The 26,359-nt window shown below is 50.5% G+C and overlaps 1 protein-coding gene across 1 annotated transcript in view; it reads right to left on the reverse strand.

The window, feature by feature from the left end:
- The window catches only part of SPRED2 (sprouty related EVH1 domain containing 2), a 192,620-nt gene extending 175,756 nt beyond the window's left edge, over window positions 1-16,864 (reverse strand). The window contains exons 1-3 of the mRNA XM_075341442.1: window positions 16,794-16,864; window positions 16,529-16,689; window positions 16,245-16,423 (exon numbers count right to left, since the gene is read on the reverse strand). Of these exons, the coding sequence (XP_075197557.1) occupies window positions 16,245-16,423; window positions 16,529-16,689; window positions 16,794-16,864 (411 nt within the window). The remainder of the gene's footprint in view (window positions 1-16,244; window positions 16,424-16,528; window positions 16,690-16,793) is intronic.
- Between the last annotated feature and the right edge of the window lie 9,495 nt (window positions 16,865-26,359).

The raw sequence follows: 26,359 nt of genomic DNA on the forward strand, positions 1-26,359 counted from the left end.
CCAACTAATTATAACTAAGCCATTATACTAGCACACACTCAGTGTACCTAGTGGCATCCTATACGTGGCTATTGGACTTTGCTTTAGTCCCACTAGTGCCAAGACATTTGCAGAGCGCATCTGCCTGCGTTGCACACTCCAACTAATTATAACTAAGCCATTATACTAGCACACACTCAGTGTACCTAGTGGCATCCTATACGTGGCTATTGGACTTTGCTATAGTCCCACTAGTGCCAAGACATTTGCAGCACGTCTGCCTGCGTTGCACACTCCAACTAATTATAACTAAGCCATTATACTAGCACACACTCAGTGTACCTAGTGGCATCCTATACGTGGCTATTGGACTTTGCTTTAGTCCCACTAGTGCCAAGACATTTGCAGAGCGCATCTGCCTGCGTTGCACACTCCAACTAATTATAACTAAGCCATTATACTAGCACACACTCAGTGTACCTAGTGGCATCCTATACGTGGCTATTGGACTTTGGTATAGTCCCACTAGTGCCAAGACATTTGCAGAGCGCATCTGCCTGCGTTGCACACTCCAACTAATTATAACTAAGCCATTATACTAGCACACACTCAGTGTACCTAGTGGCATCCTATACGTGGCTATTGGACTTTGCTATAGTCCCACTAGTGCAAAGACATTTGCAGCATGTCTGCCTGCGTTGCACACTCCAACTAATTATAACTAAGCCATTATACTAGCACACACTCAGTGTACCTAGTGGCATCCTATACGTGGCTATTGGACTTTGCTATAGTCCCACTAGTGCCAAGACATTTGCAGCACGTCTGCCTGCGTTGCACACTCCAACTAATTATAACTAAGCCATTATACTAGCAAACACTCAGTGTACCTAGTGGCATCCTATACGTGGCTATTGGACTTTGCTATAGTCCCACTAGTGCAAAGACATTTGCAGCACGTCTGCCTGCGTTGCACACTCCAACTAATTATAACTAAGCCATTATACTAGCACACACTCAGTGTACCTAGTGGCATCCTATACGTGGCTATTGGACTTTGGTATAGTCCCACTAGTGCCAAGACATTTGCAGAGCGCATCTGCCTGCGTTGCACACTCCAACTAATTATAACTAAGCCATTATACTAGCACACACTCAGTGTACCTAGTGGCATCCTATACGTGGCTATTGGACTTTGCTATAGTCCCACTAGTGCAAAGACATTTGCAGCATGTCTGCCTGCGTTGCACACTCCAACTAATTATAACTAAGCCATTATACTAGCACACACTCAGTGTACCTAGTGGCATCCTATACGTGGCTATTGGACTTTGCTATAGTCCCACTAGTGCCAAGACATTTGCAGCACGTCTGCCTGCGTTGCACACTCCAACTAATTATAACTAAGCCATTATACTAGCAAACACTCAGTGTACCTAGTGGCATCCTATACGTGGCTATTGGACTTTGCTATAGTCCCACTAGTGCAAAGACATTTGCAGCACGTCTGCCTGCGTTGCACACTCCAACTAATTATAACTAAGCCATTATACTAGCACACACTCAGTGTACCTAGTGGCATCCTATACGTGGCTATTGGACTTTGCTATAGTCCCACTAGTGCCAAGACATTTGCAGAGCGCATCTGCCTGCGTTGCACACTCCAACTAATTATAACTAAGCCATTATACTAGCACACACTCAGTGTACCTAGTGGCATCCTATACGTGGCTATTGGACTTTGCTATAGTCCCACTAGTGCCAAGACATTTGCAGAGCGCATCTGCCTGCGTTGCACACTCCAACTAATTATAACTAAGCCATTATACTAGCACACACTCAGTGTACCTAGTGGCATCCTATACGTGGCTATTGGACTTTGCTATAGTCCCACTAGTGCAAAGACATTTGCAGCACGTCTGCCTGCGTTGCACACTCCAACTAATTATAACTAAGCCATTATACTAGCACACACTCAGTGTACCTAGTGGCATCCTATACGTGGCTATTGGACTCTGCTATAGTCCCACTAGTGCCAAGACATTTGCAGAGCGCATCTGCCTGCGTTGCACACTCCAACTAATTATAACTAAGCCATTATACTAGCACACACTCAGTGTACCTAGTGGCATCCTATACGTGGCTATTGGACTTTGCTATAGTCCCACTAGTGCCAAGACATTTGCAGAGCGCATCTGCCTGCGTTGCACACTCCAACTAATTATAACTAAGCCATTATACTAGCACACACTCAGTGTACCTAGTGGCATCCTATACGTGGCTATTGGACTTTGCTATAGTCCCACTAGTGCCAAGACATTTGCAGAGCGCATCTGCCTGCGTTGCACACTCCAACTAATTATAACTAAGCCATTATACTAGCACACACTCAGTGTACCTAGTGGCATCCTATACGTGGCTATTGGACTTTGCTATAGTCCCACTAGTGCCAAGACATTTGCAGAGCGCATCTGCCTGCGTTGCACACTCCAACTAATTATAACTAAGCCATTATACTAGCACACACTCAGTGTACCTAGTGGCATCCTATACGTGGCTATTGGACTTTGCTATAGTCCCACTAGTGCCAAGACATTTGCAGAGCGCATCTGCCTGCGTTGCACACTCCAACTAATTATAACTAAGCCATTATACTAGCACACACTCAGTGTACCTAGTGGCATCCTATACGTGGCTATTGGACTTTGCTATAGTCCCACTAGTGCCAAGACATTTGCAGCACGTCTGCCTGCGTTGCACACTCCAACTAATTATAACTAAGCCATTATACTAGCACACACTCAGTGTACCTAGTGGCATCCTATACGTGGCTATTGGACTTTGCTATAGTCCCACTAGTGCCAAGACATTTGCAGCACGTCTGCCTGCGTTGCACACTCCAACTAATTATAACTAAGCCATTATACTAGCAAACACTCAGTGTACCTAGTGGCATCCTATACGTGGCTATTGGACTTTGCTATAGTCCCACTAGTGCCAAGACATTTGCAGCACGTCTGCCTGCGTTGCACACTCCAACTAATTATAACTAAGCCATTATACTAGCACACACTCAGTGTATCTAGTGGCATCCTATACGTGGCTATTGGACTTTGCTATAGTCCCACTAGTGCCAAGACATTTGCAGCACGTCTGCCTGCGTTGCACACTCCAACTAATTATAACTAAGCCATTATACTAGCACACACTCAGTGTACCTAGTGGCATCCTATACGTGGCTATTGGACTTTGCTATAGTCCCACTAGTGCAAAGACATTTGCAGCACGTCTGCCTGCGTTGCACACTCCAACTAATTATAACTAAGCCATTATACTAGCACACACTCAGTGTACCTAGTGGCATCCTATACGTGGCTATTGGACTTTGCTATAGTCCCACTAGTGCCAAGACATTTGCAGAGCGCATCTGCCTGCGTTGCACACTCCAACTAATTATAACTAAGCCATTATACTAGCACACACTCAGTGTACCTAGTGGCATCCTATACGTGGCTATTGGACTTTGCTATAGTCCCACTAGTGCCAAGACATTTGCAGAGCGCATCTGCCTGCGTTGCACACTCCAACTAATTATAACTAAGCCATTATACTAGCACACACTCAGTGTACCTAGTGGCATCCTATACGTGGCTATTGGACTTTGCTATAGTCCCACTAGTGCCAAGACATTTGCAGAGCGCATCTGCCTGCGTTGCACACTCCAACTAATTATAACTAAGCCATTATACTAGCACACACTCAGTGTACCTAGTGGCATCCTATACGTGGCTATTGGACTTTGCTATAGTCCCACTAGTGCCAAGACATTTGCAGCACGTCTGCCTGCGTTGCACACTCCAACTAATTATAACTAAGCCATTATACTAGCACACACTCAGTGTACCTAGTGGCATCCTATACGTGGCTATTGGACTTTGCTATAGTCCCACTAGTGCAAAGACATTTGCAGCACGTCTGCCTGCGTTGCACACTCCAACTCATTATAACTAAGTTACATTGTCAGGGATATTTATTCTTTATTATTCTGCTGTTAATAAAGCTAGACCACCACTGCAATCTTCACCACCTCTCAATTTTTACTACCACATTTTCAGTCCACAATCTTGTCGCAATCAACATGAGTGGCAAAATGACAGATGCTGGTGGAAAGGGGAAGAGGCGTGGTGGAAAAGGCAAAAAAGGTTTTGTCAGTGGGGAAGGTGGCAAAGCTCCATTATCATCTGCTGAAGATAGACCATCTACTAGCAAAAGTAAGATGTCTACTACTTATTGTGGACAATCCGATGTGCTCCCTTTATTACGGACACGAACAAGAGGAACAAAGGTAGATGATGGGCAAAAAAGGAAAATGCTTGAATGGATCTCAAGTGGTCCAACAAGTGCCCTCTCAGCCACTTCAAGTACCGCATCCAAAAAACACCATTCCTCTGAGTTGTCATCCCAATCACACTTGATTTCTCCCAGCTCTGAAGTCTCCATCAGCCCTGCACAGTATGGTGGAACTGAGATGGCTGAGTCTGCAGAGCTGTTCAGTCACACTATAGCCTGGGAATCAGAGGTCTGCTCCCAAGCTACAGTGAGTACAGAACAGGAAATGGTCTGCAGTGATGCCCAGAACCTTTGTGACTCAGATTCAGGCCGTGAGGACCAAGTTTCTGAGCATAATGTTGACCCTTTGTCACAAACTGTAACACCTGTGGTTATAGACAATGAGGAACATACTGATGAAGATGAGACTCAGATACCCGATTGGGATGACAACTTAAATATTCGGTCAGGGCAAGAAGAGGCTCGGTCTGAGGGGGAGGGGAGTGCAAACACAACAATTGATGATGACGTTCTAGATCCCACCTACTGTCAACCCCCAGTCAGGCACTCGAGGAGGTCAACAGAGGCGGTGGAGGAGGATGCAACCGACGACGAAGTTACCTTGCGCCTTCCTGGACAGAGTCGGAGCACTGGTAGCACGTCTACAACTGCATCCTCAGCCACCACTCTGCCTATGAGCATTATTCGGGGTGGATCAACAGGTCGCATGGCCTCTAAGCCTTGCCTAGCCTGGGCCTTTTTTCACATCGAAAAAGATCGCCCAACTCATGTGATATGTAACATTTGTCATGATTCTGTTAGTAGAGGTCAAAACCTCAGCAGTTTGACAACTTCTTCCATGAATCGTCACATGAATAAATATCATAAGTCCCGGTGGGAAGCTCACCGTGCTGCAATGCCGGCTAGCGGAGCGAACCATCCACCGCCCGCCCCTTCCAGTGCATCCGCGCGCTCTTCATCTTCTAGGACTGTGGGGACAGCTGTCACACCTGTTTTTCCACGCAAAACTTCCACCACTGTAACCGCAACAGGCAGTTTGCTTGTAAGGTCGTCAGTTGGTTTGGAAGGGGAAACAAGTGAGTGTGTACAGCTCTCTCAGACATCGATAGCACCAACGTTGGATGAAGGCAACATCATGTCTCCGCCTGAACTTTCCTCACAAACCTGCATTTTTCCAGGGACACCCTACTCAACACCGTCTACACACAGCAGCCAGATCTCTGTCCCTCAGATGTGGTCAAATAAAAGGCCACTTCCTCCGACCCATGACAAAGCTAAGAGGTTGACTCTATCCCTCTGTAAGCTGTTGGCTACCGAAATGCTGCCTTTCCGCCTAGTGGACACACATGATTTTAGAGAGCTTATGTCTGTCGCTGTGCCCCAGTACCAGATGCCTAGTCGCCACTACTTCTCTAAGAAAGGTGTGCCCGCGCTACACCAGCATGTCGCACACAACATCACCGCTTCCTTGAGAAACTCTGTGTGTCAACGGGTGCATTTCACCACCGATACTTGGACCAGTAAGCATGGACAGGGACGTTACATGTCGCTGACTGGGCACTGGGTAACTATGGTGATAGATGGTGAAGGGTCTGCTGCACAAGTCTTGCCGTCCCCACGACTTGTGTGTCAATCCTCTGTCTGTCCAAGTTCCGCCACAGCTTCTGCATCCTCCACCTCATCTGGGTCCTCCACCTCCGCCCCAAGCCTGCCTGGTCAGGCCACCAGCGTTCTCACTGCGCAGAAGGAATCACGCACGCCTCATTACTATGCTGGCAGCCGAGCGCAACGGCATCAGGCGGTCTTTAGCTTGACATGTCTTGGTAATAAGAGTCACACAGCTGAGGAGTTGTGGTCAGCTCTGCGGTCCGAGTTTAATAAATGGTTGTCTCCACTCAACCTGCAGCCTGGTAAGGCCGTGTGCGACAATGCTGCAAACCTGGGTGCGGTCCTTCGCCTGGGCAAGGTGACACACGTACCTTGTATGGCTCACGTGTTGAACCTTGTCGTGCAGCAATTTTTAACACACTATCCCGGCCTAGATGGCCTTCTGAACAGGGCATGAAAACTGTCTGCTCACTTCCGGCGTTCAAGCGCCGCAGCTGAGCGACTTGCATCGCTCCAGAAGTCTTTCGGCCTGCCGGTTCATCGCCTGAAATGCGATGTGGCGACACGCTGAAATTCAACTCTCCACATGTTACAGCGACTGTGGCAGCACCGCAGAGCCCTGGTGCAATACGTCATGACGTATAGCCTGGGCCAACGAGATGCAGAGGTGGGGCAGATCACCCTGATGGAGTGGTCTCAGATCAAGGACCTATGCACCCTTCTGCACAGTTTCGACATGGCGACGAATATGTTTAGCTCTGACAATGCCATTATCAGCATGACGATTCCAGTCATTTACATGCTGGAGCACACGCTAAACACTATTCGGAGTCAGGGGGTGGGACAACATGAAGGGGAGGAACTACAGGAGGATTCATATGTGCAAGGGACAACAACATCACCAAGGTCCAGACGTTCATCATCACCAACGCAGCAGGCATGGGACCATGGGGAACAGGGATCGACAAGGGCGCATAGTAGCAGGCGAAATGTTGAGCAAGGTGCAGGAGAACATGAAGAAATGGAGGACGAACTGTCCATGGACATGGAAGACTCAGCGGATGAGGGAGACCTTGGTCAAATTTCAGTTGAAAGAGGTTGGGGGGAGATGTCAGAGGAAGAAAGAACGGGTAGCACCTCTATGCCACAAACACAGCGTGGACTTGGTCCGCATGGCTGCGCAAGACACATGAGTGCCTTCTTGTTGCACTACCTCCAACATGACAGTCGTATTGTCAAAATTAGAAGTGATGATGACTACTGGATTGCCACACTATTAGATCCCCGGTACAAGTCCAAATTTTGTGACATAATTCCAGCCATAGAAAGGGACGCACGTATGCAGGAGTATCAGCAGAAGCTGTTACTCGATCTTAGCTCGGCTTTTCCACCAAACAACCGTGCAGGTGCAGGGAGGGAATCTCCCAGTTGTAACTTGACAAACATGGGACGGTCTCGTCATCTTCACCAGTCTACCCGTACCAGTAGGACCGTATCTGGTGCCGGTAACAGCAATTTTATGGAATCTTTTCATAATTTTTTTAGACCCTCTTTTGCAAGGCCACCAGAGACAACAAGTCTGACACATACTCAACGGCTGGAGAGGATGATACAGGAGTATCTCCAAATGAACATCGATGCCATGACTGTGCAACTGGAGCCTTGCTCCTTTTGGGCTTCAAACATAGAAAAATGGCCAGAGCTCTCCAGTTACGCCTTGGAGATTTTGTCGTGTCCAGCTGCCAGCGTTGTCTCTGAACGTGTATTCAGTGCTGCTGGGTGTGTGCTGACAGATAAGCGCACGCGTCTGTCCAGTGACAATGTGGACAGACTGACGTTCATCAAAATGAACAAGTCATGGATCCAGAAGGAATTTACTACCCCTGTGTCATCCTGGGGAGAGTAAATGCTTGTGGATTTGGAATGTGCTTGATGCAAATCAAAACATCCTGTTTGCAACTAGGGCCCAAGTGCTGCCACTGATGGGGTGGGTGTCTGTGTGGCCCAATTTTTGGAAAAAAGGGAGACTCCGCTTGGAGTAACCCTTGCTTACATTGTTTTTAAAAGAAGCCAAGATGAACAGAGCTGGTATCAGGAAAGACTTTGCTACCTACCCCGGTGTCATTTTGGGAACGGATAAGAATGGCGTATTTTTGAATGTGCTTGATGCAAATGTAGCTGTGAAGTGTACAACTGGGGCACAACTGCTGCCACTGAATGGGTGGGTGTGTGGGGCCCAATTTTGGGAAAAAAAGGGAGACTCCGCTTGGAGTAACCCTTGCTTGCTGTGTTTTTAAAAGAAGCCAAGATGAACAGAGCTGGGATCAGGAAATACTTTGCTACCTACCCCGGTGTCATCCTGTGGACGGATAAGAATGGCGTATTTTTGAATGTGCTTGATGCAAATCAAAACATCCTGTTTGCAACTAGGGCCCAAGTGCTGCCACTGATGGGGTGGGTGTCTGTGTGGCCCAATTTTTGGAAAAAAGGGAGACTCCGCTTGGAGTAACCCTTGCTTACATTGTTTTTAAAAGAAGCCAAGATGAACAAGTCATGGGTCAGCAAAGACTTTGCTACCTACCCCGGTGTCATCCTGGGGATGGATAAGAATGGCGTATTTTGGAATGTGCTTGATGCAAATCTAGCTGTGAAGTGTACAACTGGGGCACAACTGCTGCCACTGAATGGGTGGGTGTGTGGGGCCCAATTTTTGGAAAAAAAGGGAGACTCCGCTTGGAGTAACCCTTGCTTGATGTGTTTTTAAAAGAAGCCAAGATGAACATAGCTGGGATCAGGAAAGACTTTATCTACCTACCCCGGTGTCATCCTGGGGACGGATAAGAATGGCGTATTTTGGAATGTGCTTGATGCAAATCTAGCTGTGAAGTGTACAACTGGGGCACAACTGCTGCCACTGAATGGGTGGGTGTGTGGGGCCCAATTTTGGGAAAAAAAGGGAGACTCCGCTTGGAGTAACCCTTGCTTGCTGTGTTTTTAAAAGAAGCCAAGATGAACAGAGCTGGGATCAGGAAATACTTTGCTACCTACCCCGGTGTCATCCTGTGGAGGGATAAGAATGGCGTATTTTTGAATGTGCTTGATGCAAATCAAAACATCCTGTTTGCAACTAGGGCCCAAGTGCTGCCACTGATGGGGTGGGTGTCTGTGTGGCCCAATTTTTGGAAAAAAAGGGAGACTCCGCTTGGAGTAACCCTTGCTTGATGTGTTTTTAAAAGAAGACAAGATGAACAGAGCTGGGATCAGGAAAGACTTTGCTACCTACCCCGGTGTCATCCTGGGGACGGATAAGAATGGCGTATTTTTGAATGTGCTTGATGCAAATCAAAACATCCTGTTTTCAACTAGGGCCCAAGTGCTGCCACTGATGGGGTGGGTGTCTGTGTGGCCCAATTTTTGGAAAAAAAGGGAGACTCCGCTTGGAGTAACCCTTGCTTGATGTGTTTTTAAAAGAAGCCAAGATGAACAGAGCTGGGATCAGGAAAGACTTTGCTACCTACCCCGGTGTCATCCTGGGGACGGATAAGAATGGCGTATTTTTGAATGTGCTTGATGCAAATCAAAACATCCTGTTTGCAACTAGGGCCCAAGTGCTGCCACTGATGGGGTGGGTGTCTGTGTGGCCCAATTTTTGGAAAAAAAGGGAGACTCCGCTTGGAGTAACCCTTGCTTGATGTGTTTTTAAAAGAAGCCAAGATGAACAGAGCTGGGATCAGCAAAGACTTTGCTACCTACCCCGGTGTCATCCTGGGGACGGATAAGAATGGCGTATTTTTGAATGTGCTTGATGCAAATCAAAACATCCTGTTTGCAACTAGGGCCCAAGTGCTGCCACTGATGGGGTGGGTGTCTGTGTGGCCCAATTTTTGGAAAAAAAAGGGAGACTCCGCTTGGAGTAACCCTTGCTTGATGTGTTTTTAAAAGAAGCCAAGATGAACAGAGCTGGGATCAGGAAAGACTTTGCTACCTACCCCGGTTTCATCCTGGGGACGGATAAGAATGGCGTATTTTTGAATGTGCTTGATGCAAATCAAAACATCCTGTTTGCAACTAGGGCCCAAGTGCTGCCACTGATGGGGTGGGTGTCTGTGTGGCCCAATTTTTGGAAAAAAGGGAGACTCCGCTTGGAGTAACCCTTGCTTACATTGTTTTTAAAAGAAGCCAAGATGAACAAGTCATGGGTCAGCAAAGACTTTGCTACCTACCCCGGTGTCATCCTGGGGACGGATAAGAATGGCGTATTTTTGAATGTGCTTGATGCAAATCAAAACATCCTGTTTGCAACTAGGGCCCAAGTGCTGCCACTGATGGGGTGGGTGTCTGTGTGGCCCAATTTTTGGAAAAAAAGGGAGACTCCGCTTGGAGTAACCCTTGCTTGCTGTGTTTTTAAAAGAAGCCAAGATGAACAGAGCTGGGATCAGGAAAGACTTTATCTACCTACCCCGGTGTCATCCTGGGGACGGATAAGAATGGCGTATTTTGGAATGTGCTTGATGCAAATCAAAACATCCTGTTTGCAACTAGGGCCCAAGTGCTGCCACTGATGGGGTGGGTGTCTGTGTGGCCCAATTTTTGGAAAAAAGGGAGACTCCGCTTGGAGTAACCCTTGCTTACATTGTTTTTAAAAGAAGACAAGATGAACAGAGCTGGGATCAGGAAATACTTTGCTACCTACCCCGGTGTCATCATGGGGACGGATAAGAATGGCGTATTTTTGAATGTGCTTGATGCAAATCAAAACATCCTGTTTGCAACTAGGGCCCAAGTGCTGCCACTGATGGGGTGGGTGTCTGTGTGGCCCAATTTTTGGAAAAAAGGGAGACTCCGCTTGGAGTAACCCTTGCTTACATTGTTTTTAAAAGAAGACAAGATGAACAGAGCTGGGATCAGGAAATACTTTGCTACCTACCCCGGTGTCATCATGGGGACGGATAAGAATGGCGTATTTTTGAATGTGCTTGATGCAAATCAAAACATCCTGTTTGCAACTAGGGCCCAAGTGCTGCCACTGATGGGGTGGGTGTCTGTGTGGCCCAATTTTTGGAAAAAAAGGGAGACTCCGCTTGGAGTAACCCTTGCTTGCTGTGTTTTTAAAAGAAGCCAAGATGAACAGAGCTGGGATCAGGAAAGACTTTATCTACCTACCCCGGTGTCATCCTGGGGACGGATAAGAATGGCGTATTTTTGAATGTGCTTGATGCAAATCAAAACATCCTGTTTGCAACTAGGGCCCAAGTGCTGCCACTGATGGGGTGGGTGTCTGTGTGGCCCAATTTTTGGAAAAAAAGGGAGACTCCGCTTGGAGTAACCCTTGCTTGATGTGTTTTTAAAAGAAGCCAAGATGAACAGAGCTGGGATCAGGAAAGACTTTGCTACCTACCCCGGTGTCATCCTGGGGACGGATAAGAATGGCGTATTTTGGAATGTGCTTGATGCAAATCTAGCTGTGAAGTGTACAACTGGGGCACAACTGCTGCCACTGAATGGGTGGGTGTGTGGGGCCCAATTTTTGGAAAAAAAGGGAGACTCCGCTTGGAGTAACCCTTGCTTGATGTGTTTTTAAAAGAAGCCAAGATGAACAGAGCTGGGATCAGGAAATACTTTGCTACCTTTTCAACTAGGGCCCAAGTGCTGCCACTGATGGGGTGGGTGTCTGTGTGGCCCAATTTTTGGAAAAAAAGGGAGACTCCGCTTGGAGTAACCCTTGCTTGATGTGTTTTTAAAAGAAGCCAAGATGAACAGAGCTGGGATCAGCAAAGACTTTGCTACCTACCCCGGTGTCATCCTGGGGACGGATAAGAATGGCGTATTTTTGAATGTGCTTGATGCAAATCAAAACATCCTGTTTGCAACTAGGGCCCAAGTGCTGCCACTGATGGGGTGGGTGTCTGTGTGGCCCAATTTTTGGAAAAAAGGGAGACTCCGCTTGGAGTAACCCTTGCTTACATTGTTTTTAAAAGAAGCCAAGATGAACAAGTCATGGGTCAGCAAAGACTTTGCTACCTACCCCGGTGTCATCCTGGGGATGGATAAGAATGGCGTATTTTTGAATGTGCTTGATGCAAATGTAGCTGTGAAGTGTACAACTGGGGCACAACTGCTGCCACTGAAGGGGTGGGTGTGTGTGTGGCCCAATTTTTGGAAAAAATGGAGACTCCGCTTGGAGTCACCTTGCGGTGTTTTACATGATTTTAGAAGGGCGTGCCATGCCTATATCTGTGTGTCCTCCTCTTTTTCCTTGTCCAGCTGTTTTGTTTTCGCATGAGTATATGTCCTTGTCACTTTCCAATGTGTTTGAGTTGTTTGTCACCTTTAGGACACCTTTGAGGGTGTTTTCTAGGTGTTTTTCTGTGTTTGTGATTGCCTGCCATTGTTTCCTATGCAGTTCGAGTTCGGTTCGTCGAACGTTCGACGAACCGAACTCGAACGGGAGGTCCGTTTGGCGAACCAACCTCGAGCCGAACCGCGACCGGTTCGCTCATCTCTACCCCTTACAGTACCAAACACTTGGTGTCTGGGTCTCGGACTTGAACATGGTCTGTGTCCGAGCTCGGGTGGTGTTCCTCTGCTGACCACTTGATTAAGCACCATGCTCGGTGCCCGACCCAGTGTGAGCCACTTGTAGTCTCCAAATGACTGAAAGGCTTGTTAGTAAAAAGACTTGGAACCGCAGCCCCTGCCTCTCTTTTACCGGCGTCGTCGCCCATCGCTGCAGCGCCAATGGGGACTACCACCAGAACCCCCGCCATCCTCCCCGGAGTAATCCCACACCACCTGTGGAGAGCGACACCATCCCGGCAGCACCTAACATCTGCCCCGGTGAGAGGCCCTGCAGCGGCAGCCCCAATCCCTGGCTTCATACCACAGGTGGCGTCATTATTATTATTATTATTTATTATTATAGCGCCATTTATTCCATGGCGCTTTACAAGTGAGAGATGGTATACGTACAACAATCATTAACAGTACAAGACAGACTGGTATAGGAGAGAGGACCCTGCCCGCGAGGTCTCACAGTCTACAGGGAATGGGTGATGGTACAATAGGTGAGGACAGAGCTGGTTGCGCAGTGGTGTACTGGACTGAGGGCTATTGCAGGTTGTAGGCTTGTTGGAAGAGGTGGGTCTTGAGGTTCCTCTTGAAGCTTTCCACGGTAGTGGAGAGTCTGATGTGCTGAGGTAGAGCGTTCCAGAGTATGGGGGATGCACGGGAGAAATCTTGTACGCGATTGTGGGAAGAGGAGATAAGAGAGGAGCAGAGAAGGAGATCTTGTGAGGATCTGAGGTTGCGTGCAGGTAGGTACCGGGAGACTAGGTCACAGATGTAGGGAGGAGACAGGTTGTGCATGGCTTTGTATGTCATGGTTAATGTTTTGAACTGGAGTCGTTGGGCGATGGGAAGCCAGTGAAGGGATTGGCAGAGTGGCGAGGCTGGGGAGTAGCGAGGGGAGAGGTCGGATTAAGCGGGCCGCAGAGTTTAGGATAGATTGGAGGGGTGCAAGAGTGTTGGAAGGGAGGCCAGAGAGCAGGAGGTTGCAGTAGTCGAGGCGGGAGATGATGAGGGCATGCACTAATGTTTTTGCAGATTATTGGTTAAGAAAAGCACGGATCTGGGAGATATTTTTGAGTTGTAATCGGCATGAGTTCAAGAGGGCTTGGATGTGTGGCTTAAAGGATAGAGCAGAGTCGAGGGTTACTCCAAGGCAACGAGCTTGTGAGACTGGGGTGAGTGAGCAACCATCAAGTTTGATGGAAAGGCTTGTTGGAGGAGATGAGTGAGGAGGAGGAAAGACAATGAACTCTGTTTTGTCCATGTTAAGTTTTAGGAATCGTGCAGAGAAGAAGGATGAAATAGCAGACAGACATTGTGGAATTTTGGATAGTAGAGAGGTAATGTCAGGTCCAGAGAGGTAGATCTGTGTGTCATCGGCATAGAGATGATACTGGAAGCCGTGGGACTCTATGAGCTGTCCCAGGCCGAAGGTGTAGATGGAGAACAGCAGGGGTCCAAGAACTGAGCCTTGGGGGACACCGACAGATAGGGGGCGAGATGAGGAAGTGGTGTGAGAATGAGAGACGCTGAAAGTTCAGTCGGTTAGGTATGAGGAGATCCAAGATAGGGCCAAGTCTGTGATGCCCAGAGATGAGAGAATCTGTAGTAGGAGGGAATGGTCTACTGTGTCGAAGGCAGAGAACAGGTCCAGGAGGAGGAGGATAGAGTAGTGTCGCTTGGCTTTGGCAGTTAGTAGATCATTGGTGACTTTGGTTAGGGCAGTTTCAGTAGAGTGATGAGGTCGGAAGCCAGATTGAAGCCGGTCAAAGAGGGAGCAGGAGGAGAGGTATGAGGACAATTCAAGATGGACATGCTGTTCCAGTAGTTTTGAGGCGTAGGGGAGAAGGGATATGGGGCGATAGTTTGACACAAAGGATGGGTCAAGGGAGGGCTTTTTGAGGATGGGTGTAATAGAGGCATGTTTAAAGCATGAAGGGAATACACCAGTTGTTAGTGATAGGTTGAAGAGATGGGTTAGGGCTGGGATGAGGACTGCGGTGATGTTGGGGATGAGGTGCGATGGGAGCGGGTCCAGTGCACATGTGGTTAGATGTGATCTTGAGAGTAGAGTGGAGAGATTGTTTTCTGTCATGGTGGAGTAGCTGGATTTGGAGGAAGAGGGATGAGTAGCTATGATGAGGGGCTGTGGTGATTGTGGGCCAAAGCTTGCTCTGATGTTGTCAATCTTCCGCTTGAAGAAAGAGGCAAAGTCTTCAGCTGAGAGGAGAGGGAGGTGGTGCCGGAGGACGGAGGAGAGAATTGAAAGTGTTGAATAGCTGTTTAGGGTTGTGTGAGAGAGAAGATATGAGGGATGAGAAGTAGGTTTATTTTGCAGCAGTGAGTGTGGACTTGAAAGTGGTGAGGGACTCTTTATATGCAATGAAGTGCTCAGTGGAATGAGACCTCTTCCATCTGCGCTCAGCAATTCTGGAAGCCCGTCTTAGTTCTTTAGTCTGCCTCATGTGCCAGGGTTGCCTGTTGATTGTGCGGGTTTTGGTGTGTGTGAGGGGGGCAGCTGACTCGAGAGCTGCAGAGATTGTAGTGATGTATAATGTTGCAGCGGCATCTGCATCATGTAGAAATGTAATGTCTGTGAGAGGAAGAAGGGACTGAGAAAGGGCGTGTAGATCAATGTGTTTGATATTTCTGCGAGGGTGTGGAAGTTTGTGGAGGGGGGTTGCATACTTGGAGAAGAGAGGGAAGAGAATGTGAGTAGGTTGTGGTCAGACAGGGGGAGAGGTGAGTTAAAGAAGTTAGATAGGGAACAGAGGCGAGTGAAGATGAGGTCCAGCGTGTGGCCATCTTTGTGAGTAGCTGCAGAAGACCATTGGGTGAGGCCGAAGGAGGAAGCGAGTGTTAGAAGTTTGGAGACAGATGAGTGGGAAGTGTCAATGGGGATGTTGAAATCACCCATGATGATGGTGGGGATGTCGGTGGAAAGGAAGAGTAGTAGCCAGGTGGTGAAATGGTCAAAAAAGGCAGTGGCTGGCCCTGGAGGGCGGTAAATGACAGCCAGCTGAAGGTTGGAGGGGGCGTATATGCGTACTGAGTGCACCTCAAAAGATGGAAGCGATCGCCACCGATCTCGAAGGTAAATCGGAGTCCCAGGTCATTGTCATTGAGATGCTGTATGAACTGACTGAACAAGTCAATCGGACCGGACCACACCACAAGAATGTCATCAATGTAGCGCCCCCAGAACCGAATCTGGGGGCACCACACCAAATCATCCTCGGTAAATACCACTGACTCTTCCCACCAGCCCAGGAGCAAATTTGCGTAAGTGTGAGCACAAGGGCTCCCCATCGCTGTGCCCCTGAGCTGGTGGTAAAATTTGGCATTAAAAATGAAATAGTTGTGTGTCAATATAAACCGAATCAGTCGTAACATAAATTGGTTATGTGTGGCCATAGACACGCCCCGCATTCCCAAAAAGTAAAAAAGGCAGAAACAAAGGGGCGAAGGATCTTATCAATGTAAATACTACATTGTTGACACAATGCGTCAACACCAGAAACAATGGGGCGACCTTTCAAGGGGTTAATCCCCTTGTGCACTTTAGGGAGCGCATAAAAGGTCGCCACCATTGGACATTTAGGGAGTAGAAAATCAAATTCCTCAGCCGAGATAAGTCGTGACATTCTAGCTTCATCCAACAGAACCCTCAGTTCTCTCATATATAGCCCAGTGGGATCTTGCTTAAGGGTCTCATAGGTATTCCGATCTGAGAGGATCACCTGACACATAATGAGGTAATCCTTGCGATTCATGACCACAACATTCCCTCCTTTATCGGAGGGTTTAATAACAAGTTCAGAGTTTGTGCCTAGATTTTGTATGGCCAATCTCTGAGCTTGGGTAATATTAGGCGAAGCTGGTGTAGACCTAGGATTTATTCTCTTGATGTCATCACAGACTCATTTAAGGAAGATATCAGTGCTATTAAATTCACTGATAGGAGGCATTCTTTTACTCTTAAGTTTTAAATCAGAGAAGGGTCCTTCTCCTTCAGTTCTCCTACCTTCCTCCTCCAGATCTACTAATGTGTTATAGTCAGACAACAGGTCCGGTGATATTCCCAACTGTTTACACTTCAAGCGATCATGGTTAGCAAAAAACTTTTTCCATTTGAGTTTTCGAATAAATAAATTAATGTCCTTGACCCAAGCAAAAGCGACAAATCTGACAGTGGGTACAAAAGACAGTCCTGATTTTAATACTGAACATTCAGTGGTAGTCAGTATATGGGAGGAGAGATTAACAATCTGCAAGTCATCAGGGCCTACTTGGTTCTTTTGTTGTTGTTGTTGTACTGTTGAGGTTTCCGTCTCAAATCGTACGGGCCCAGATCTCGCATTTCTAAAAAAGGCAGGGCCACTACAGGGTTCGGTTGGCCATACCCTGGTTGCACTTTCTAATATTGAATCAGGTATCCATACACATTGTTTGATTTTTTCAATAGGCAGTATTAACTGTGTTTTTTGAAAGGGACGTTTATTTCCCCCTCCCCCCCTTTTTTCGCCATCGTGACCTCTTAACTCCTAGAGGGGTCTCTTAGCTTATTGGCGAGTTTGGGATTGGGTGTCCCATATATGTGTTTTGTTTGTTTGTTTGGGGTGTGTTTTAACTGCATGAATAAAAATTGAAAATTTTAAGGGGTTTTGTTTCTTTGGTCTATACACTTGAATTTCCCCTACAATAAGTTTCTATGGTCTTTTTAGCCAAAAAAAGCGGCAATGCGGACAGAGAGAAAAACTGAAATCTCGTAGACTTTGATGAGGAAGGAAATGCTGAGGACCAAAACTATAGCCAAAAAATGAGCAAAAACGAGGCAAAAATTGCAGCGTGCGCACAAGGCCTTATAGTTAATATTCTAATTAGACTGTATGAAGCCCACTGGCACATCACAAACCTCTAAGTAAGTCGATCCCATAGTTTAAATTATAGTGCTGTGTGGCATCCACTACTGAAACAATACCGCCCCAGCAGGTGGAGCAAAATTAGTGTCTCACAGCACCCACTCTGCAAGGCAAAGCCCATCAAAGCTCTAGGTCTCACCACCCACAGGCACAGCACCACAGCAGCAATGGCTGCCACACAGCACCAACACCAAGTGAAAGGAACTTAAAAAAACCTCACCATCCACATGATCTCACTAAAAAAGCTGAGAGCAATTATTTTGCTTTGCCTCAATAGATCAATGTATACATTTAGGATTTGGGGTGCAAATAGTTTTCAATAAGAAAGTTTAATTATATAGTCCGTCCTCTCCTTTTTTATGCTACCAGAATACAATTCATTTGATCCAGGTGGTTTAAATTAGCAGGATGGGTTTCTCCTATTGTGCGCTCAGCCTTTTGACTGAGACCATGTGGAAGATGGATTTTTAGCTCCTTTCACTTGGTGATGGTGTTGTGTGGTGACTATCATTGCTATGGTGCTGTGCCTGTGGGGTGGTGTGACCTGGAGTTGTGGGGGCTTTTCCTTGAACCATGGGTGCTGTGAGGCGTCTATGTGACTCCCCATGCTTATGTGGTATTGTTTTGATATTGGTTGCTGTGTAGACCATGTCCCAGGATGTGTGGCGCCCTGGACAAGCCAGGGGCCACAGAGCACAACACCCACACACCCCACACTCCCGGTCAGGCACACCGAAGTCAGACACAAACCCTTGTTGCCTTCCTCCAGGGGCTGATGTTCACACCAGGGGGTGGACCGAGGAGTTCACAGTCCTGGAGGTGGGAAAAGTAAGGAGTTCAGCTAGGGAAGTGAAAGTGGAAGGAAGGAAAGTGGCAGCTGAGCAGACTGAAGTTGGTCCGGGTGTGTGGCCCGGACAGATCAGCAAGGTTGGCAGACGGTGGTGACCGTCTGCAGGAGTGGCCTATCAGAGCTTACCGTAACGACCGTGGACGGGCGGTGGCCCGGCGGTACCGGACCGGTACGCAAAGAGAAGCCAGGACCATCTGGCAGGGGCTTACGGACCCTGACAAGGCTAGGAGTCACCGTGAATTTGCCGAATTCGTTAGTGAAGGGAACCTCCTGGGTTTCCCAGCAGCCAAGTCCCGACAGAAGGCAACAGTCCAACCAAGAAAGGGAGACACCGCCACCGCCAAGGCAACCGTTTCCCAGGGCCAGAGCCTGCGGGCAGAAGGGGCTCCTCCAGCCCATATCCAAGCTGGGGAGCGGGTTACCGGTGGGAACCCATTGGAACCATCTACCGTACATAGGTGCAGGGAAAGGCAGTCACCATCAACCTGCCGGGAGAAACAACACCGCAGCCATCTGTGGGACCCGTCCATCCAGCCGTGTGTTTTACCGAGAACTGTGTCCTCATCATTGGCTGAGTGAGTACCACCGTGCCGTGCGGCACAGCGCTGCCCCCGCGACCCTGCACCTCACCAGGCCCTGTAACCCGCCTGTCATCCATCCCTACCCCATCACCGGGCCCCGGGACAACCAACCCCCTACCCACGGAGGGGAGAACTAACAACACAGCTGCTCCCTGTCACCGCTCCCGGGATCCCCGTCTAGAGCAGCGGTGGTGTCACCAATATCACCACAACCGTGGGTGGCATCACGGACAATATCCAATCCCCACAATCAAATCCCCTTTTCACTCACGGGCGAGGAACGCCGCTCGAGTCCCCGGGATCCGGCCCACCGCTCGAGCCACCACCGAGCAGCGGCAGCCGCAGCAGCAGCAGGGGCCGGACCCGAGCAGTGGGAGAGCGCAGCGTCCCCTCCTCCGCCCGCGACAACTTGGCGTCACAAACAGGATCCTACCATTCTACCAATTGGTGGAAGTGCGCCTTGTGTGACCGCTGGAGGTGTCCGGCCGAAAAATTTGTGAAGCCGCCATTTTGGGGCGCGAAGAATTCCCTCTCGAGCGTCTCCTCGAGTAGTGGAGGCGCGAAGGCCAAAACCACGCCCCTGTAGAGGAGGAGCCGGAAAGAGACTAAGGGGGACGGAAACAAGATGTCTGCGCCCGACGGAGCCGCTGGAAGAGCGGTGGACGCAGCCGCGGGAGCGCCTGTAGATGGGAATGGGCCTGCCCAGGTCCCGGCCGCGCTGGCGGGGGGCGCCGCGGCCCCAGCTCTTGCTCAGGTGATGCCGTTCTCTTTGCCCTTTGTGCCCGGAGCTGCCTGGCTACCGCAGTACGATGGGAAACCTGATGCCTTGCAGGTTTTCCTTAAAAAACTTAGTCCGCTACTAGAACTGTACCCCCTGACTGATAAGCAACGTGCAGCGCTAGTGCTGGGGCAGCTAACCGGCGCGGCTGAGCAAGAGGCGGAGACCTGGGCCGAGGGGGACCGGTCCTCTGTAGCCACCATATTTGAAAAGTTGCAGACTGCATTTGAGACCCGTACCGAGGCCGAGTTGCGGATGCAGTTCTATCAATGCCGGCAACGGCCCGCAGATAGCATTCGGGACTATGCTCTGCGCCTGCAAACCGCACTCCGCACACTGAAGCGGGTGGACACCATCAACAGTGTGGACAGTAACAAAATGTTAAGTGAGCAGTTTGTGCAGGGGATGAGGTCCTCGGAGGACCGCAAACAGCTTCGGCTGTGGGCCCTAGAACACCCTGATGTGGACTTTGCCGTATTAAAGGAACGGGCCATCAAAGCTCTGCAACCTCCCGCATTTGAAGCTCCTGAGCCAGCCCCGTGGCCGGTCGAGACTGCTCCCGTCGTGGTGGCCCCTATCCCATCAGCACCTCCAGTGCCTGCAGCTCCAAGCGGAGCGATGGAAGAGCTCGCTGCTCAAGTTCGCCGCATGGATGGGGACCTCACTAAGATCCTTGCCGCACTCCAGCCTCCGACCAGATCCCAGGCCCCGGTGAAGGTGCAGCTCGCCGACAGCCCTGAGGACGTCCCCTGGATGCAGCGGAGAAGGGCCAATGACTCACGGAATGGATCCCCAATCTGTTACAGGTGCAGCAAACCCGGCCACTACTTCCGACGGTGTCCGTTAAACGAGCAACCCCTGGGGCCACGGGCCAATCCTCAGGAGTAGAACCCCATGGCCCCCCAGACTGGCGGGACCGGTACATCGGGGCCCGGCCCATCATCCCCGTGGCTGTGGACGGCATACCGGTGATGGCTCTCCTGGATACTGGATCACAGGTAACCACCATACCATACACACTGTATCAACGGTATTGGGGAAAAGACGAGCTGGCTCCCCCAGATGCCAGTATAACACTGATTGCTGCTGATGGACTCCCATTGACCCAAGTGGGATACAAACAAGTGGCCATGACTGTGGTACGAGCTGAACTGCAACACCAGGGTATGATTGTGATAATGAATGAACCCAGTGATCATAACCCAAAGGTAGTGCTAGGGACCAACGTGATGGAGCACTGTATGAGTGACATGCTGACCCTACTGCAGCAGCTGGCCGCCACGGCGGCGGGGAGCCGACAGAGAGCTGTGCAGCGTGAGATCTGAGCCTTGATGTACCGCCAACATGTGAACTCGACAGGAGGAGAGATTGGTGGGGTGATAGTGATGGATGTTGCCCCTTTGATTGTGCCTCCCAGGAGCGAGATGATGATTTGGTGTAGGGCAGCGGTAGGGCCCCAGGGGCGTGACTACCCCGCCATGATAGAGCCCATGCCCTCTGAACACTGGCCCACAGTAATGGCCGCCCGAGGGGTGGTAGATGTAAAGAAGGGGAGAGTGCCCGTGAGGGTGCTGAACTGCGGGGAGGAAGAAGTCAGGCTTCCCCGGTACGCTAACCTTGCCAAGTTGTTCACCTTGGATCCCCACACTATCCACGAGGCCATTCCCACAACCTCACCACCTACTGCCAGCACTCACCCATCCCAAGGGGAGTTAGACGAGTGGTGCCGACAGCTACACGTAGGCACTGACGATACCCCTACACATCACAAAGAAGGGGTATACCGGGTGGTACGGGATTATGAGCGGGTTTTTAGCAAACATCCCCTAGACTTTGGGCAGATTAAAGGGGTCCAACACCATATCCCCACCGGTGAGCATCCCCTCATCAAAGATAGGTACAGGCCTATTCCCCCTGCACACTACCAATGTGCCAAGGACATGTTGAGGAACATGAAGGAGGCAGGGGTTATTAGGGACAGCTGTAGTCCCTGGGCCGCCCCGTTGGTACTGGTTAAGAAGAAGGATGGCTCCATGCGGATGTGTGTGGATTACCGAAAAATTAACCAGATAACACATAAGGACGCTTACCCTCTGCCCCGCATTGAGGAATCTCTGGCTGCGCTGAGAACCGCTAATTACTTTTCCACCCTTGACCTCACCAGTGGGTACTGGCAGTAGCTGTGGCACCAGAAGATCGAGAGAAGACTGCATTTGCTACCCCCATGGGACTCTGTGAGTTTAATAGCATGCCGTTCGGGCTGTGAAATGCCCCTGGAACCTTCCAACGGCTGATGGAATGCTGTCTGGGGCATCTAAACTTTGAGACCATCCTGCTGTACCTGGATGATGTGATTGTGTACTCCCAGACATATGAAGCCCACCTGGAGCACCTAGCCGAGGTGTTCGCGTCCCTTGCCAAATATGGGATGAAGTTGAAGCCATCAAAGTGTCATCTGCTGAAACCCAAAGTGCAGTACCTAGGGCATGTGGTCGGTGCAGAGGGTGTCGCCCCTGACCCTGATAAAATCACCGCCATTCAGGACTGGCCGAGGCCGACCATGGTGAAGGAGGTGAGGCAGTTTCTGGGCCTGGTGGGGTATTACCGTCGCTTCATCAAGGGGTACACGAAGATGGCTGCCCCCATGCAAGACGTTCTCGTGGGACAGACCAAAGGTGGTAGACCCCTAGGAGCCACATTGGTGTGGGAAGAAAGGCATGAGGATTCCTTCCGTCAGCTGAGAGCGGCCCTGACCGGAGAAGAAATCCTAGCATACCCTGATTACAACCACCCCTTCATCCTTTACACCGATGCCAGCAATGTAGGCTTAGGGGCAGTCCTATCCCAGGTCCAAGACGGAAAAGAAAAAGTGATTGCTTATGCTAGCCGAAGGCTTCGACCGACTGAGAGGAACCCCGAGAACTACAGCTCTTTCAAGCTTGAACTCCTGGCACTGGTGTGGGCTATCACTGAGCGGTTCCGCCATTACCTGGCAGCGGCTAAGTTCACCGCTTTCACGGATAATAACCCACTGACCTACCTGAACACCACCAAGCTGGGCGCGTTGGAACAGTGGTGGGTGGCTAGGCTAGCCAACTACGATTTCACCATCAAGTACAGGGCCGGCCGTGCCAATGTTAATGCCGATGCACTCTCTCGGATGCCCCACTTGTTGGAAGAAGGGCCTGAGGATGACGACCTCGAAGAGATTGAGCTGCCCGCATTTCATCAGCCACCGACTGAGAAGGTCCATGTCTATCAACAACGGGTAAACCTGGACCCGCTACCCAGCCAGGAGTGGCAAGAAGCTCAGGACCAGGCACCCGCTGTTCGCTTAGTCAAGTTTTTGGTGGAACAAGGCGCTGCTGGAATAGACCCTGCCGCCCCTTCTGAAGCCCAACGCCTGTTGTGAGAACGGACCCGGCTGTATCTACACCAGGGGAAGTTGTACCGTGAGCTAATTAACCCGAAGACTCATGAGAAAATCCGCCAGTTGGTGATTCCCCAGGCTAACGTGCCCACCGTCCTGCAAGCATACCATGATGGTGCTGGACACTTTGGATGGAAGAAACTGGAAATGCTGTTGAGAGAGAGGTTCTATTGGAGTGGAATGCGGGAATCTGTAGAGGCCTGGTGCCGAGAGTGTGGCCCTTGCACGCTGAGAAGGAAGGACGAGGCCAGCCAGAAGGCGCCCCTACACCCGATCGTTACACATCAACCGCTGGAGCTGGTCGCCCTGGACCATGTAAAGCTCACCCCCAGCCGAAGTGGGTACACCTACGCTCTAACCATTGTAGACCACTATTCAAGGTTCATGGTGGTTGTCCCAGTCAAAGACCTAACTGGCCGTACCGCCGCTAGAGCGTTCCAGGCTTATTTCTGCCGACCACATGGATACCCTGAGAAGGTGCTTACTGACCAAGGCCCGGCCTTTGAAGCGGAGGTGTTCCATGAATTTTGTCAGTTGTACGGCTGCAAGAAGATCTGGACCACGCCTTACCATGCCCAAACCAACGGCATGTGTGAAAAGATGAACCACCTGGTCCTGGGCCTCCTCAAGACGTTGCCGCTAGAAGAGCGGAACCTGTGGCCGGAGAAGCTACCTGACTTGGTCGATATGTACAACAATATCCCTTCCAGCTCAACGAAATGCACCCCAGCATACCTGATGAGGGTTCGCCCCGGCCGGCTACCGGTGGATCTGGACATGGGATTGGAAGCCCCAGAAGCACTCCCTTCGACAGCTGAATGGGACAGTCGGCGGAGGGTGCAGTACCGACAGATTCAGGAATATGTTGAGAAGAACTTGAGTCGGAGTCGGGAACAACAGGAGCAGCGCTTCAACCAGAAGGCGTCTGCTGGCCCTTTCCAACGTGGAGATGTAGTGCTGAAGCAAAAGAGGAGGACCCACAAGCTGGATGATGAATGGGAGCAAACCCCATATGTCATACAACTCACAGGATGGGAAGATGGGAAGGCCTACCAGATCAGTCGTGACCAAGGGGGCACTTTGGCCACGGTCTCCCGGGACCATCTGAAGAGCTGCCCACCCGCATTGAGGGCAGTGGCTGAAGTTCCGGTTCCTAAACCGGCGGAGAAGGCAAAAGAGGTAATCCACACCGTGATGGGTGACTTCCCGGCGGACTGGCCTACACAGAATGGCGCGGTGATTCTTCCAGTGATAATGTTCCCACAACCCGTGGATGAGGAAGTGATGGAAGTGGTCGACCATGAGCCAGTGCCCAGGGATGAACCTATACCCAGCTCCCCTATGTCTCCGCCTGCCCCACACGATAGCAGGGAAGAGGAACTGATTGTTCCCTCTGCCCCTCTGCCTGTCCCCACTGACACTGGACACCGGAGGTCCACTCGTCCCAACCTAGGTAGCCCCCCACTTAGGTACAGGGAAACTCTTCTTTAAAGGGGAAAAATTGTGTGTGTTGAAAGTACCGTTTAAAAGTTTTAAAATAAATGATAAGTGAAGGATCAACCGAGATGTCATCTGATTTGCTACCTGATTGTCAGCCTGCTTGGAACCGGTCGTTGCCGGCAACTGGTCCCCGTTGGGACCCCCTTTTCAAATAATGCGTAGAAACTACTACGAACAGGCCCTAGAACTGGCATGGCAACCACAAACTTGTGGCTTGTAAATAATAATGTTGTTGTGGCTTTAACCGTTACCGCCTCCGGAGAGGCAGATTGGAGGAAGGGCCCGCAGTAGAGCAGGCTGGGGCCCAGCCACCACCGGAACCGGTGGCGATCCTCTGGGGGTTTCAGGGGTTCCCCATGGACGTGGGTCCCCTGAAAAGGACAGAACCCGCTCGGGCAGCTTGTGCAGGACTGGGGTCAAGGGGTGCTGCCTGTTTGCTTAGGGGCAGCATCAGGGCCAGGTTGCTTGGGTGGGAGAGAGCGGAAGCCGTAACCGTAACGTTTAAGTAAGAGTACCTACCGATGTGGGAAGATGTTATTTTAATTGTAATCCCTGTTTTACCGTTTTTCTATTTTTCAGTTTTTGAAAATAAAACCGGTGATGGACGGGCAGCCCGCGGACGGTCTGCATTTAACTAAGGGGGAATGTGGCGCCCTGGACAAGCCAGGGGCCACAGAGCACAACACCCACACACCCCACACTCCCGGTCAGGCACACCGAAGTCAGACACAAACCCTTGTTGCCTTCCTCCAGGGGCTGATGGTCACACCAGGGTGTGGGCCAGGCGGTTGGCCCCGCCCACCGAGGAGTTCACAGTCCTGGAGGCGGGAAAAGTAAGGAGTTCAGCTAGGGAAGTGAAAGTGGAAGGAAGGAAAGTGGCAGCTGAGCAGACTGAAGTTGGTCCGGGTGTGTGGCCCGGACGGATCAGCAAGGTTGGCAGACGGTGGTGACCGTCTGCAGGAGTGGCCTATCAGAGCTTACCGTAACGACCGTGGACGGGCGGTGGTCCGGCGGTACCAGACCGGTACGCAAAGAGAAGCCAGGACCATCTGGCAGGGGCTTACGGACCCTGGCAAGGCTAGGAGTCGCCGTGAATTTGCCGAATTCGTTAGTGAAGGGAACCTCCTGGGTTTCCCAGCAGCCAAGTCCCGACAGAAGGCAACAGTCCAACCAAGAAAGGGAGACACCGCCACCGTCAAGGCAACCGTTTCCCAGGGCCAGAGCCTGCGGGCAGAAGGGGCTCCTCCAGCCCATATCCAAGCTGGGGAGCGGGTTACCGGTGGGAACCCATTGGAACCATCTACCGTACATAGGTGCAGGGAAAGGCAGTCACCATCAACCTGCCGGGAGAAACAACACCGCAGCCGTCTGTGGGACCCGTCCATCCAGCCGTGTGTTTTACCGAGAACTGTGTCCTCATCATTGGCTGAGTGAGTACCACCGTGCCGTGCGGCACAGCGCTGCCCCCGCGACCCTGCACCTCACCAGGCCCTGTAACCCGCCTGTCATCCATCCCTACCCCATCACCGGGCCCCGGGACAACCAACCCCCTACCCACGGAGGGGAGAACTAACAACAAAGCTGCTCCCTGTCACCGCTCCCGGGATCCCCGTCTAGAGCAGCGGTGGTGTCACCAATATCACCACAACCGTGGGTGGCGTCACGGACAATATCCAATCCCCACAATCAAATCCCCTTTTCACTCACGGGTGAGGAACGCCGCTCGAGTCCCCAGGATCCGGCCCACCGCTCGAGCCACCACCGAGCAGCGGCAGCCACAGCAGCAGCAGCGGC

The sequence above is a fragment of the Anomaloglossus baeobatrachus genome, chromosome 3, assembly GCF_048569485.1.
Source record: "Anomaloglossus baeobatrachus isolate aAnoBae1 chromosome 3, aAnoBae1.hap1, whole genome shotgun sequence".
Classification (NCBI taxonomy): domain Eukaryota; kingdom Metazoa; phylum Chordata; class Amphibia; order Anura; family Aromobatidae; genus Anomaloglossus; species Anomaloglossus baeobatrachus.